Source organism: Natator depressus, chromosome 26, assembly GCF_965152275.1.
Source record: "Natator depressus isolate rNatDep1 chromosome 26, rNatDep2.hap1, whole genome shotgun sequence".
Classification (NCBI taxonomy): Eukaryota; Metazoa; Chordata; order Testudines; family Cheloniidae; genus Natator; species Natator depressus.
Window position 1 is genome coordinate 7,175,644 of NC_134259.1, and position 15,495 is coordinate 7,191,138.

The 15,495-nt window shown below is 48.4% G+C and overlaps 1 protein-coding gene across 1 annotated transcript; it reads right to left on the minus strand.

The window, feature by feature from the left end:
• Positions 1 to 6,533: 6,533 nt before the first annotated feature.
• NEFL (neurofilament light chain) lies at positions 6,534 to 13,560 on the minus strand. The gene is made up of 4 exons (XM_074940284.1): positions 12,439 to 13,560; positions 9,890 to 10,014; positions 8,417 to 8,742; positions 6,534 to 7,074 (listed from the first exon to the last, which is right to left on the minus strand). The coding sequence occupies exons 1-4, from the start codon at positions 13,504 to 13,506 to the stop codon at positions 6,902 to 6,904; spliced, it is 1,692 nt and encodes a 563-aa protein (XP_074796385.1). The 5' UTR covers positions 13,507 to 13,560; the 3' UTR covers positions 6,534 to 6,901.
• Positions 13,561 to 15,495: the final 1,935 nt, after the last annotated feature.

Consider the following 15,495-nt stretch of genomic DNA (forward strand, 5'->3'; position numbering starts at 1 on the left):
GTTTATATTAGGATAGCACCCGAGAGGCTCCAATTGAGATTAGGGGCATCATTGTGCTAGGGGCCCTATATAGGCAAAGTGAGAGAGAGTCCCTGCCCCACGGGGTTTACAACCTAAATAGATAAGACAGACAAAGGAAGCATTATTAACCTCATTTTGTAGATGGAGAAATGAGACATTAGATGACTTGCCCAAGGGACCACAGAAAGTCTGCAGCCAAGAGGCCACTGGAAACCAGGTCTAATGAGTCCTTTGTCTTGTGCCTTACCCTCAACACCATCCTTATAAAGGTCTCCGAGAAACCACAGACTCTGTAAAATCAGGAAGGCACAACAGTCCACTCTCAGCCCAGGGGACAGAGAGGTACATGGGATTAAATAGAGTTATTACACAAAAGTGACTTACACCAGCACTTCCTCATGTTAATTTGTATTGTGATAGCACTATTGTGGTCAGCACTGTACACACATACAACAGTCTTATAACCCAAAGAACTTATAATCAAAGTCGGCAGCCTTTCCTACCCACAATCTTTGCACCCCTAGTGCCAGTGTCAACTGCTCTTGGGGCAGTCTCTCGAGAGAAGCCCCAGCTGTCTCCTAACTGATCTCCCTCTGGTCATCTCCAATTAGCTCAGTCCATCAATTTACCCTAAACTGAGTCAATCATTAAACTTCAGGACTTGCAGTCTTCCTTCATCTTCATATCAGTATCTTAAAGACAGGCTAGCTTAGGGAAGTGGCTGCTACCTTTTTATTATCCCAAGCCTTTCTACCTCCACATCTCATTCTGTCTCCTTGCTTTATAGCTGGGCTCATCTTCCTTACTGGTCCCATCTGTGGGTGCATGCCTCCATGACTGGCAGTTCTGGCAGCTGTGCTGTGGGGTGGCCAGCCCGGTTACCTGTAAGAAGGGAAGGCTCTCCTCTCTCTTCTGTTTGTAAATCCCATTACAATCAGGTGAACAATAATATATACTAACAAAAACACTTTTATATCCATATAACGGCATCCACACTAGGGGGTTACACCAAGTTAACTATATTGGTTTCTAAAATATTGTAGTTAGATTGGTACAAAACCAGCTTGTAGGCTATAGGCAATAAGTAGATATAAAAAAACCAACGAGGGAAGCACAAAGAAACAATAATATACTAGTGAGCATGAAAAGCAAAGGTCACGACTACCTGCTGCCTATCCATTGTTGAAGTTTGTTTTGTATTATCACTCTTTTGAGCAAAAGGCAAAAAGTAATATTTCAGACTTTAATTATTTTCGAGCTGTAGATTTTCTATCTGTAAACTCTGATGTATAAAACATGTTAGTGAATTCAGGATATTTCCCAAAGTAAATGTTTCCATCTGATCTGTTTGAATAACCCACAGGAAACACAGCGCAAGGCGGAATAAGTAACAGAATAACATATATTTCTAAATATTTATAATACTGCATGTTTTAGTTTAAATTAATATTTAATTTTGCCAGGGGGTTTTGTCTGCTGACATCTCATATCAAACACAGTTTGAAGAGAGAGAGTAAATTCAGCTCAGGGAGGCAAAACGGTTATTTCATTTGCCTTATTTGTGCCAGTTACTTCTTAAAATCAGCATAATCACTGGAGGGATTAATTAATCTGGAACCCCAGAGAAGTTCATTAATCGATCCAAAAGCCCCCGTGAAAGGAATTTTAAAAATCTGAAGTTATGTGTGGCAGATACGTGTGTGTAAATTTAAGGACACACAAATACATGCAAAGACTACCACTAGACTACCAGTGATCTCAATGGGCTTTGGCTCAGGCAATAAATTACTAATGGATGATTAATGAGAGTCATAAAAGCACCACACTGCTCAAATAAAGGATAAGAAAAGGTGAGCACAGCAAATATAGGTCAGGATTGAGATTCATGGGGAGGGCTGTTTGGAAGGAACCTTATGCCTACAACACCTGCTTGCAAAATGACTTGTTTTGGCCACTGCCATTAGGTCCTAAACTTTCCAGAACTAAAACCCAATTTAGAAGAAGAAAAATATGCTTCTTTTCTGGGAAGCTAGCAGCTGTACTTCACAGGATATACAAATGAGTCCCCATTCCCAGGGTATGTCACGCATTACACTCAACACCTGGATTTAGCTTGTTTTTCATTTGTTTGTGGCTTCCCCCCCCACAACAATGCTAAAAATAATATTAAATAATAAATGAAAGCAGCAAATAATTAATGGTGAAATATTTAGCTAATGCAATATCCTGAAGCTTTTGAGCATTTTGTTCTACCTAATAGGAAAACGAAACCAAACCAACTTGATTAATAAGAAAAATCATTGGTTTGAATCCATTTCTGACCAGCTGTGACCTATAGATGTTTTGCTCACCTGAGATTCAGGCCCAGCCTTGGGAGGGGCACAATAGATCTTGTAATGAAGACAGAGCCTCGGGATGGCAACTTCACTGACTACCGTAAAATGCTGCCCAGATTAAAGTGAGAGGAGGAAAAGTTTCCTTATGTTTCCCCCTCTGCTGGTCTGGTTTACTGCATTGCGTCAAAAAGAGCTCCCAGGTTTATAAACATGAAACAAGTGTTTCTAGCAGAATAACTAGGCGCCCTGGGGTCTGTTCGAGCTCCCATGCACAGCAAATACAGATTGCCCTGTTCCCTTTTACCAGCAGAGCAGAACTCCAGGAACCAAACAAGGCTGAGCAGTCCCTGAAACCAGTAAATACCTGCAGTACATTTCCCTGTCTGTGTCTTGCACATTTCCTAAAGAGCTGGCTTAAACCTTTCAACCTTTCTTCCAACTAGCCTGTAGCACGTTCAAAAGGGAGGGCTTGGGGATGAAGATAAATGGGATCTTCTACAAGAAAAGTTCAGTCAGAGGAAATCTTTGATGACAGGACTCTCGCCAGGCTTCTTTGATCTTTGTTTATTTGCAAATTTCAGGTAGAGTTGAAGTGGCAGAATAACTGCTTTAAACAAAGCGACTCCTGGAGGCAAAAGAAATGCACAGGCCTGAACAGGACAGGGTGCTGATCCCAGAAAAAAACATGAATAGAGGGACAAGGGAGGTGAGGGAATATCTTTTATTGGACCAACTGCTGTTGGTGAGCAAAGCAAGCACAGAGCTATAGAGAGGTCACTTCAGATGATAAGCGAGACCTGGATCAACAGCTGATGCTCCTAGAGGATTTGACCTTGTGAGGAGCTGAGGAGCTAAAGTTTCCCCTGAAGTCAGTGAAAATTGTAGGTCCTCAGCATTCTGCTGGATCAAGCCCCCAGGTGGGAGGCAAGGTCATTAATTTTGTAGTTTTGTTTTAATGTCCTGGGGCCTGATCTTGAGGTGGACAGGAGTTCTGCCTGTAGGATTAGGGTGACCAAATGTCTCAGTTTTATAGGGACAGTCCTGATATTTGGGGCTTTTTCTTATATAGGCTTCTATTTCACACACACACACCCCCGCCCTCTGTCCCGATTTTTCACACTTGCTGTCTGTTCACCCTATGTAGGATCAGACTGTGGTGCCCTACGAATGTGGTAATTATAGACTTGTCTAAGAAAGGCACATAAATGAAATTTCAAATATTCTATTTCACACTGATAACACACTGCTGTACTTAAATTCTGTTTTGGTGGCCAGGGAAACCACTTAGCAAAAGGCACAGGAAGTATCAGGTAGTCTGAACTTCTCCTGCCTTCTGATCAAATGGCAAATAGCATTGCTTGTGATTTCTTCATCCTTTTTTACCATAATTGCCATGCGTGGTTGGTTTTGCTTCACCGGAAAGGGAGACAAAATGTGTTTAAAACAGCAAGAATTTAACAGTGTAAATTTTTGATCGTGGTTAGCAGAATTGGCCAAGTTTGGAAAGAAACTCTCCCATCAAGAAAGATGTTGAAAAAGAAAAGCGTTCCGAGTTGTCTAGCTTCACAAGGATTACTGAATGTAAGTAGAATTAGAAAAAATGAGCTTTGACAGTGCCGTTAGGATTCCTTGCCCAGAACCAGCAGTCACCCCAGTTATCACAGATTCCAAAGCCAGAAGGGATCATTGTGATCATTTAGTCTGACCTCCTGTACAGCACAGGCCATAGAGCTTGCCCAGAATAATTCCTACAGCAGATCTTGAAGAAAAACATCCAATCTTGATTTAAAAATGGTCCGTGATAGAGAATCCCCCATGACTCTTGATAAATTGTTCCACTGTTTAATTGCTCTCACCCTTAAAAAATTACACCTTACTTTTGTTATCTCTATGCGAGGACAAGGTTGCATTTCCTGAATACCTTCTTGCTAAACTCCCTTATGGCTTGTCTACACATAAACCACTACAGAGGCACAGCGGCATGGCTGCAGCACTTCTGTGAACACACTATCTACACCAACAGGAGAGGTTCTCCCGTCTCCATAGGGAATCCACCTCCACAAGAGGCAGTAGCTAGGCTGACAGGAGAATTCTCCCATTGACCTAGGGCTGTCTACACTGGGTTGATTTAACTGTCGCTCAGGGATGTGGATTTTCACACCCCTGAGCGACATAGTTCTATCACCCTAATTTCCTACTGTAGACCTGGCTTTAGTCTCTTTTCCACTGTTTCCTGGGAGTTTGGGGAGAGAGAAATCTTTTTAAAGGCTGGCACCACACAATCGCCTCTTCAGAGCTCTTTTCTCATCATCACATAGAGAGAGACGCCTTGGGAAAAAACACTTGAAAACTCTTTGAAGAATGAAATACACCCTCTATCTCTTGAATGGTTTAGTAGGCAGAGTGGGGGGAAATAATAACCAACTACTTAAAAGGTGTTATCTATGGCTCATTTCATCCCGTCTCTTAGGAGGGCTGTACATTAGAAAACTTGCTTTGGTTTAACTCTTAGATCAGTTTTAAATGGATTTAGCTAAACCTGTGCAAACCCTTGATGTAGACACATTTAAACTGGTGTAGAATCATAGAATATCAGGGTTGGAAGGGACCTCCGGAGGTCATCTAGTCCAACCCCCTGCTCAAAGCAGGACCAATCCCCAATGAAATCATCCCAGCCAGGGCTTTGCCAAGCCAGGTTGTAAAAACCTCTAAGGAAGGTGATTCCACCACCTCCCGAGGTAACCCATTCCAGTGCTTCACCACCCTCCTAGTGAAATAGTTTTTCCTAATATCCAACCTAAACCTCCCGCGCTGCAACTTGAGACCATTGCTCCTCGTTCTGTCATCTGGTACCACAGAGAACAGTCTAGATCCATCCTCTTTAGAACCCCCTGAAAGCAGCTATCAAATCCCCCCTCATCCTTTTCTTCTGCAGACTAAATAATCCCCGTTTCCTCAGCCTCTCCTCGTAAATCATGTGCTCCAGCCCCAGTGTAATCTTTGCTTAAATTGGTTTAGCTTCACTTGGTAATTTACCTAAGTGGGACTTAAGTGTTGCGTAAGTCTTGTGCTGGTCCTCTGCACAGGGGCAGAATTTCATCCTGTGTCCCTATACACTAGCTCCCATGCTGCCTCATTTATATTCACTGAAAATAAATATGCTCAGAACAAGATATGAGATACCTATCTTGTTTTGAGAGTTGCTGTCTTGTTTTGCCTCGCTCTTCCCTTTCTAGTTGCTCTCATTTTTTGTCTACTCTGTGATCCTATTTCGTGCAATTTTAGGCTGATCTTTGGAAGCTGAAAGTCATTGGCTGATTTGCAGTAGAAAGGAAGACTCCTGGGGGGAAGGTACGAAGATAACTTAGTGAAAGCTCTATGGGAAAGCAGGTCACATTCAAGTAGAAAGATATAAATGTTTGCTGTCATTCCCCTTGAGTTTCTCATAATGCAACACAGCTTTGATCATTTTTATTAAGGACCTGATCCAAAGCCCCCTGAAGTGAATTTCCATTGACTTCAGGGGGCTTTGGATCAGGTTGTAAAGCATAAAGGACCTGAGTGAATTCCAAATGACGCCCTCTGAGAACTGTGTTTGTGTTAGAATATGCTAATATATATATTTTCCCCTTTCTGTCCACATTGGATTCTCTCACACTGGAGTTGAACTAAACCTGTCCCTTATGCCAGTAAGTGTGCAATGCAACTCCCAAGCTGCAATGTAAAACCTTTCCAGAAGTGTAGTGACTATGGCTTTAAATCATGCAACTGAGAGCATATACTCAGACTGCTGTGGCTGTATGGAATCACTATTTCTTCAGTGGGGCTCTGCATGGACCTGGCAGTCTGTCCATGTGCTACACTTTGCAGCTTGGAGGGGGCTTATAAATCGCTCCCCCTCCCCATTATTTCCTTCGCTACTTAGACTGTTCAATACAGATTATGTTCCAGACACATGAAGAATTTGTGAATGGTAACTCCGTGTTTACGTCCCCAAAAGCACCAGCTGAAAAGGAATATTTACCAGTTTTACATGTCCACCTATATAGGACTGGAACATTAGTACTTTGTTCTAATGTGTATAATTTCATCAGTCATTTCCAGATGTATTTGGTAACATACGACACACACACTATGAGAAAACTGTGTATGCAGTTCTTTAACTTTATTGTCTAGCTTTATTGCACATACTTTATTGAAGCCTTCGTTACTTTACCACTCAAGGTTCCATAGCTATTTTGAATTTAGTTTAAACATATTTTGTCTCCCAAGGGACTTAAATTTATTTTAATTTTAAGGTTTTGAATCATCCAAATTGAACATAGCTCCTGAACTGTAAAGTAAGTAAACACCATGCATATTCTGGAAGCAAGCCAATGGGTACTCTGCAAGCATACTTATACTGTGCATAGAGAAAAAACACCATAGAACTTTAACTTTAAACCTAAATTGTCTCTGAATTAAATACATGGTGTGACATTTTTAGCTCAGTAAATTTATGGATTGTTTTGTGACCTGATTGGGAAACCGACACACAGTCTAAATCAATCCTTCTTTGTCTCTTTTTTCTCTTCCTTTCCTGCTGCCTCTTCCTTCTTCTCCCCATCTTCAGCTTCCTCAGCAGCCTCTTGGGATTCCTCTCCTTCTTCTGCTTCTTCCTCTTCTCCTCCTTCCTCCTCCTCACCCTCTTTGGCTTCCTCAGATTCCTCCTTGGCACCTTTAAAAATTGAGCAGCAATAAAGAATTCCACATCTGGCATGTAGTGGCTGCTGAGCCAGGGTCTTGATTCTGCTTTAATTGAAGTCAGTGATAAAACCTCTACTGACCTCAATGGGAGCACAAATGAACTTAGTTTGGGGACATCAAAAAACCATACTTTAAGTTTAGGGTGTGTTTATTTAAGCTAGGGCTTTCAAGAGAAAAAGGGAGTTAGGCACTAAACCGTATTGAATTTCAAAGGGATTTGGGTGTTTAACTTCTCTAGGCTCCTTTGAAAATCCTGGCCTTAAAAAAACCATAACTGATTGCCAACTCATTTTAAGCCCTGATCCAAAACCCACTGAAGTCAAAAGGAGTCTTTCCACTGACTTCAGTGAACTTTGGATGAGCACATTGGTGATCCACTAGAAAATGCACTATCTAGTTACAGATGAGCTTTCATACTAAGTGGATCTTAGGTAACTGTTTAAATAAAAACAAATTTGCTTTCAGATGTATGTAGTTGAAATCCTCCCTCAAGGATTAATCATCACAGCTCATTAATAGCTGCCTGTTTAATTTTTTTCCCCACATTTCAGATTTTACCACCCATCGTTTATGTTGCCCCGAGAATGATTATAGCATCAAAAAGAGAATGAAGCTTCTCAGTGGAGCTCTAGTTCAAAGACACAGAATAACAAAACAAATTGCAACAGGAACTGGGAAAGAATGCTCCAGAGAATAATTATTTTTAAATGTTTCTTTAAAAACTTGCGAGTTTAGTAAAGAATGTAATGGGAAAAAAGTACTTTGGTGGAAGGAGGACAGTGGAAAGAACTGGCAAGATCCCCAGCTGATGTAAATCAGCACAGCTTCACTGAACTCAATCGCATTCATTTATGCCAGCCAAGGATCTGGTTCAAGATGTTCTCTGGGAATTAATATTTAGTTCAAGATGTTCCTGTTCTTTTCAGGAATGTCTGCAAATGGTAAATTAAGTATTGTTTATTGGCTTGAGAATTTGCCAATAGCACTTTCTATAACATAGCCCAATGCTCTTCCTTTGAAAGTCAATTGCAAAGCTCCCACTGACTGCCAGGAGAGCAGGATCAGCCCCATAATGTATTGAACATTCAATATTTGTCTGATTTCATCCTTCATATTGCACTTAGGTTTTCCCACACATGCATCATGGGGTCAATCCAGCAATTCCTTACTTATGTGAATAGCCCCATTTAAGCCAATGGGTCTATTCGCTTGAGTTAGGAGTGTTTATATTAACAAAGATTTGCAGATTGAGGCCTCATATATGAGCATAGGTGAATTCAGGAATAGCATGCTTTGAAAGGAACCAAATGTACCTTCTTCCTCTTCTTCAGCTTCTTCTCCTCCCTCCTCTTCCTCAGCCTCCTCCTTCTCCTCCTCCTCACCTTCTCCTTCTGAAGGGGGTGCTGCTTTGGCCACTTCCATTTTTGCTGCCTCAATAGTCTCCTCTACTTCTATCTGTTCTTCCTGAACGTGACTGGAGTAGTAAGCAGGGAAGGAACGGGCTGACATCAGATAGGAGCTGGTCTGTAAACCGCTGTAGGCAGACCTGCCAAAGACTGGGGCACTCTGAGTGTAGCCACTGGTTATGCTTCCAACACCAGTGAAACTAAGCCGTGTCTCCTCACCTTCCAACAGTTTTCTAGAGGAGGAAAAAGAAACAATTATGTATTGTTTGTCCTGCAGTCGTGCCTAGAAGCCCCATTCATGGGCCAGGGCCACATTGTGCTGGAGGCTGTACAAACACAGAACAAAAAGATGGTCCCTGCCCCCCAAAAGGTTATCATCTTATACACTTTTAGTAACAAATGCCATTATTCTACAATAACCAACTGTCTGGCAATTATACATTGATCCAAAAAGACAGGATGGCACTTTATCAAAATGAGTTACCGAAGGTAGAAATTGGGCATCAATGTGCATCGCTGGATGTAAAGATGCCTTTGAAAAGGAACTAATGAAAAACAGCACGAAAATAACATCACTACGACAACAGTGGAAGATAGTTGTATTCTGTTACACTGTAGGACTGCACAGAGTAGGGACACCCAACAATTTGACCTCCTCCTTTGTTCCAGGGAGTCCCAGTTTAATAAATATACCAAGCAGTTTTATACTGAAAAAATAGTCCCCTGCCTCTACACTCAGACGCAGGCAGGCAACATAATTTTAACTTGAGATTTGCAGTTTCCATTAATGCCTTGGGTCAAGCATAAAACAGTGATGTAGCAGTAAGTTTGCTCCCAAACCTTAGCTGAGATTTTAAAAGCACCTAAGTAACGTTTAGTGGGAGTTGTGCTCTGAACTCACTTAGGCACTGTTGATAATCCCAACCTTTGTATTTATTATTTTAATTAGGCTTTGCTGGTTCTAATAAACTTTTTTGTATTCAACAAATCTAAGCATGGAAGGTTTATTATATAGTGAAGATTTTGTCCTGAAGCAAACACTTCACCTTCAAATCATCTTTGGTTGCCTTTTTTTCTGTGAGTGGTTTAAGGGGCTAGTTAATAAAAACACTGAAGAATAAAATAGAATTCTATAGGAAACGTGCAGCAATGTTTTCTATAGTGACAAGAGAGTGCAGAAAATGACCTAATAGTTCCTATCTATTTCAGATACCTATTAGTCTATGAAAGGCTAACGTAGTCAGCAGCTATAATTCTTGCCAAATATTAGAGCTGATTATATAAAGGGCCTGAAGCTAGCGAGAGGCATGAAAAATAAAATGGAATTTCTCCAGCTGCAAGAGAAAATTTCTGATTCACTTAACACTTTCTCCGGCATACCTGTATGCTGCAATTTCAATATCCAGAGCCATTTTCACATTGAGAAGATCTTGATATTCTTTCAAATAACGGGCCATCTCACTCTTTGTGGTTCTCAGTTCATTTTCTAATTTATTAATGGTGTCCTGTTGGGAATAAGAATATTCAGAAACATAAAATCTTTCGTTCCTCTTATGTACTGCAGTGACGGCTTGGAAAATAATGCTACAATCCAATTAAATGCAATCCTGTTGCAGCAAGGGAATGTATTTCATGGACCCAAGCCTGGCTTCAAATAGAAGGTTGAAACTCACATTAAGTGCCGCATCATCTGACAGGGTTTTTCCATGTCTAGCATATATGATTCCATTTCATTTAATATTTTTAAGATCCAATGTGGTTTTGATTTTCCCTGTTTCTTACAAACAGTTGCCAAATTGTATTTTAGTCCCCACTATTTTTTAAAGAAGAGGTGCTCGTTTGAGGACAGAAAGCAAGTTATGTTGTAAAGCTACACCAGTTCAACAAATACTATTTTACGTGTTAGCCTAATGTCATTTTTCTTTAATTCATGGAACTTCCTGCCAATAAACACAATGGGCCAGATCCTTAGATGGTATCTACTGGCATAGTTCCTCAGTGGAGCTACATCGATTTGCACCAGCTAAAGATCTGACCCGTTACATTTTGTGCCCACTACCTGCATTTGAAGATGTGTTTATCTACTCCATTTCCATCAAAGAAGTGAGGGATTCTTTGCTACTTCAAACTAGTTAGTTCCTAATATGGTGGTTACTAAAGGAGAGAATGACCCTCTTGAATCACATTTTGTTTTAATGATATAATCCTGTACTTCTTACTATGGCAAAACTTCCAAATGCCTTTAATCACAGAATCATAGAAGTGTAGGATTGGAAGGGACCGCAATAGGTCATCTAATCCAGTCCCCTGCACTCAAGACAGAACTATGTAATAACTAGACTATTCCTGACAGGTGCTGATGAAGAGTTTTGCCTGAGTAAGGGCCACAAGATTTTACATACAGTAATAAGTGATTCAAGGACTAAATGATTCCTGAAATGTTTGTATTTTTTAAATACATACTCCCTTCATTTTTTCTTAATCTTTTATTCTTTACTCCTTTTGCATTTTCTAGCATTATCTTCTTAATTAAATACATTATTTTTTCATTAAAGGATCAATTAAATCCTTTAAAAATGTATCCATGTAATTAATATCACCGAGCACGCATTAGAACTAATGCCACCCATTCCGATTTTATTCATTAACGACAATATACAATTCATAAATATCTCAACCCAATGAATTTTAATCCTGTTAATAGAACTGTACGCCAACATTTATCAAAGTGATCATAACTATGAGTGTTTTTAATTGTAGTCATGTAATTAGCACTGTGTTAAACACCACTGTAAGTAATGCAGCTCATTTAACTGCACTCTGTTATAAGCATTGCAAAACATTCATCATAACTAATGACACCTTTTTAGATCCGACTCTTATTGCTGAGTTCTGCTTATTTAACCGGAATTGGCTTTTAACTTAACCCTTTAAAAACTATTCCTGTAATTAATATACATCCTGCTTCATGCAAACCTTTTTTGTTACTTTCTCCTATAGCTGAGGATACAAGCACCACGGACATTTTGCTTTTAATTGCAAAGAAGCACAGTCTATGTTCTGGGGGTCCCTGCAGGGGGAGAGCTCTTACCTGCCCAGAAGACTGCAGGGTTCAATTCCCTGAGTAGGGCCTGATCCAAAGCTTGCGGAAGACAATTAGTGTATTCCCACTGACTTCAATGGGCTTTGGATCCGGGTGTAGATGATGGGGATTTCTGCACCGTGCCTGGACAGATGGTGGGGTTACTGCCTTCATTACTGACCTAGGTGCTGGGCAGCTCCCTGGGCGGGCGCAAGTGATACCCCACGGTGCTGGACAGCTCCCTGGGCGGGCGCGAGTGATAGATACCCCACGGTGCTGGGCAGCTCCCTGGGCGGGCGCGAGTGATACCCCACGGTGCTGGACAGCTCCCTGGGCGGGCGCGAGTGATAGATACCCCACGGTGCTGGACAGCTCCCTGGGCGGGCGCGAGTGATAGATACCCCACGGTGCTGGACAGCTCCCTGGGCGGGCGCGAGTGATACCCCACGGTGCTGGACAGCTCCCTGGGCGGGCGCGAGTGATAGATACCCCACGGTGCTGGGCAGCTCCCTGGGCGGGCGCGAGTGATACCCCACGGTGCTGGACAGCTCCCTGGGCGGGCGCGAGTGATAGATACCCCACGGTGCTGGGCAGCTCCCTGGGCGGGCGCGAGTGATAGATACCCCACGGTGCTGGACAGCTCCCTGCCTGGGCGCTGGGGATGGTGCCTGAAGTTGCCCGTCTGGGCGCTGGGGGTGCTGGACAGCTCCTGCTGGGGATGCTGCCCGGTGCGTTCCCCCGCTGCCCGCCCGAGTGACCGGCCCGGGCGCTCCGGGGGCCCCGGATCCCCGCCCGCGTCCCGGGGGAGCGATGCCGCGCGGGGCGGGCAGGGCGGGGGGTGGCTCACCTGCATGGCGGAGATGTCGTCGTTCTGCTTCTCCTCCAGCTCCTGCAGCTGCCGCTCCATCGCCTCGTTCATGCCGCGGGTGGCCTCGATCTCCAGCGTCTTGGCCTTGAGCAGGCGGCGACTCTCGGAGATCTCGTCCTTGGCGGCCCGCACGGCGTCCGTGTTCTTGGCGGCGCTCTCGGTGAGCACGGTGAAGCGGCTGCGGAACCACTCCTCGGCGTTCTGCATGTTGCGGGCCGCCAGCTTCTCGTACTGCGCCCGGATGTCGCGCAGCGCGGCCGAGAGGTCCGGCTTGGCCGCCACGTCCATCTCCACCGAGAGGTGCGCGTACTGGATCTGCGCCTGCAGCTCGGCCAGCTCCTCCTCGTGCACCTTCTTGAGGAAGGCCAGCTCGTCCAGCAGGCTGTCGACGCGCTTCTCCAGCTCGGCCCGGGCCAGCGCCGCCTCGTCCGCCCCTTTGCGCGCCTCCAGCAGCCGGCCCTCGGCCTCCTCCCGGCTCAGGATCTCCTCCTCGTAGCGCGCCTGCAGCCCGCGCAGCGTCTCCTCCAGGCTCTCCCGCTCGCCCTGCAGCGCCTGCTTCTCGCCGCCGGCCTCCTCGGCCGCCAGGCGCAGCTCGCGGATCTCCTGCTCGTAGAGGGCGCGGAAGCGGGAGGGCTCGGCGTGCTTCTGCCGCAGCACCAGCAGCTCGGCCTCCAGCACCTTGTTCTGCTGCTCCAGCTCGTGCACCCGCTCGATGAAGCTGGCGAAGCGGTCGTTGAGGTCCTGCAGCTGCGCCTTCTCCTGGCTGCGGAGCGACTTGAGGTCGCTGCTCATGGCCGCCACCTGGCTCAGGTCGAAGCTCTCCACCGAGGGCAGCAGGCAGCCCGAGGCCGAGGAGGCGGCGTAGCTGCGGCGCACCGACACGGAGGAGGCCGGCGCCGAGAGGCTGGAGTAGGGGGAGCGGGACGCGCCGTAGCCGCCGCTGCTGCCGCTGCTGCTGCTGCGCACCGCGGCCATGTGCAGCCGGGGGCTCTCGGCGTAGCGCCGCTTGTAGGCGGGGAAGAAGGGGTCGTAGCCGAAGGAGCTCATGGCGCCGGCCGCCGCAGGAGCAGGAGGAGGAGACGGGGCTGCTCTGCGCCCGGCCGCCGGCCGCCCGCCCCTATTTATACCCGCGCAAGGGGGCGCTGAGGCGGCCGCCCCGGTGCCAGGAGCGGGGAGCGCGCTGCGCCACGGGGAGGGGCCGGGCGCCGCCTCGGGTCGCCTCCCGCCCTCAGGAGTGACTCTCACCCGCTGCAGCCCGGCCCCCCGCGGCACCTTCCCTCGCCCCCCTCCTCCCCGCCCCCCCGCGGCATCTTCCTTCGCCCCCCTCCTCCCCGTCCCCCCGCGGCTTCTTCCCTCGCCCCCCTCGTCCCCGTCCCCCCACAGCATCTTCCCTCGCCCCCCTCCTCCCCGCCCCCCCGCGGCATCTTCCTTCGCCCCCCTCCTATCCGTCCCCCCGCGGCATCTTCTCTCGCCCCCCTCGTCCCCGTCCCCCCGCGGCATCTTCCTTCGCCCCCCTCCTCCCCGTCCCCCCGCGGCATCTTCTCTCGCCCCCCTCGTCCCCGTCCCCCCGCGGCATCTTCTCTCGCCCCCCTCCTCCCCGCCCCCCCGCGGCATCTTCCTTCGCCCCCCTCCTCCCCGTCCCCCCGCGGCATCTTCCCTCGCCCCCCTCCTCCCCGCCCCCCCGCGGCATCTTCCTTCGCCCCCCTCCTCCCCGTCCCCCCGCGGCTTCTTCCCTCGCCCCCCTCGTCCCCGTCCCCCCACAGCATCTTCCCTCGCCCCCCTCGTCCCCGCCCCCCCGCGGCATCTTCCCTCGCCCCCCTCGTCCCCGCCCCCCCGCGGCATCTTCCCTCGCCCCCCTCGTCCCCGTCCCCCCGCGGCATCTTCCCTCGCACCCCCCTCCCCGTCCCCCCACAGCATCTTCCCTCGCCCCCCTCCTCCCCGTCCCCCCGCGGCTTCTTCCCTCGCCCCCCTCGTCCCCGTGCTCCCACAGCATCTTCCCTCGCCCTCCTCCTCCCCGTCCCCCCGCGGCATCTTCTCTCGCCCCCCTCCTCCCCGTCCCCCCGCGGCTTCTTCCCTCGCCCCCCTCGTCCCCGTCCCCCCGCGGCACCTTCCCTCGCCCCCCTCGTCCCCGTCCCCCCACAGCATCTTCCCTCGCCCCCCTCGTCCCCGCCCCCCCGCGGCATCTTCCCTCGCACCCCCCTCCCCGTCCCCCCACGGCTTCTTCCCTCGCCCCCCTCGTCCCCGTCCCCCCGCGGCATCTTCCCTCGCCCCCCTCCTCCCCGTCCCCCCGCGGCATCTTCCCTCGCCCCCCTCGTCCCCGTGCTCCCACAGCATCTTCCCTCGCCCCCCTCGTCCCCGCCCCCCCGCGGCATCTTCCCTCGCCCCCCTCGTCCCCGTCCCCCCGCGGCATCTTCCCTCGCCCCCCTCCTCCCCGTCCCCCCGCGGCATCTTCCTTCTCCCCCCTCGTCCCCGTCCCCCCACGGCATCTTCCCTCGCCCCCCTCCTCCCCGTCCCCCCGCGGCATCTTCCTTCGCCCCCCTCGTCCCCCCTCAGCATCTTCCCTCGCCCCCCTCCTCCCCGTGCTCCCACAGCATTCTTCCCTCGCCCCCCTCCTCCCCATCCGCACACAGCATCTTCCCTCGCCCCCCTCGTCCCTGTCCCCCCACGGCATCTTCCCTCACCCCTCTTGTCCCCATCCCCCCACAGCATCTTCCATCGCCCCCCTTGTCCCCGTCCCCCCACAGCATTGTCCATTGCCCCCTTGTCCCCGTCTCCCCACAGCATCTTCCCTCACCCCTCTTGTCCCCATCCCCCCACAGCATCTTCCATCGCCCCCCTTGTCCCTGTCCCCCCACAGCATCGTCCATTGCCCCCTCGTCCCTGTCCCCCCACAGCATCTTCCCTCACCCCTCTTGTCCCCATCCCCCCACAGCATCTTCCCTCACCCCTCTTGTCCCCATCCCCCCACAGCATCTTCCATCGCCCCCCTTGTCCCCGTCCCCCCACCGCATCGTCCATTGCCCCCTTGTCCCCGTC

Coding starts and splice junctions, on each gene's coding strand:
- NEFL (XM_074940284.1), bottom strand. CDS start 13,506: ATGAGCTCCTTCGGCTACGACCCCTTCTTCCCCGCCTACAAGCGGCGC. Junction 10,015..12,438: donor ACGACATCTCCGCCATGCAG/GTGAGCCACCCC, acceptor TATTCCCAACAG/GACACCATTAATAAATTAGA. Junction 8,743..9,889: donor ATTGAAATTGCAGCATACAG/GTATGCCGGAGA, acceptor TTCCTCCTCTAG/AAAACTGTTGGAAGGTGAGG.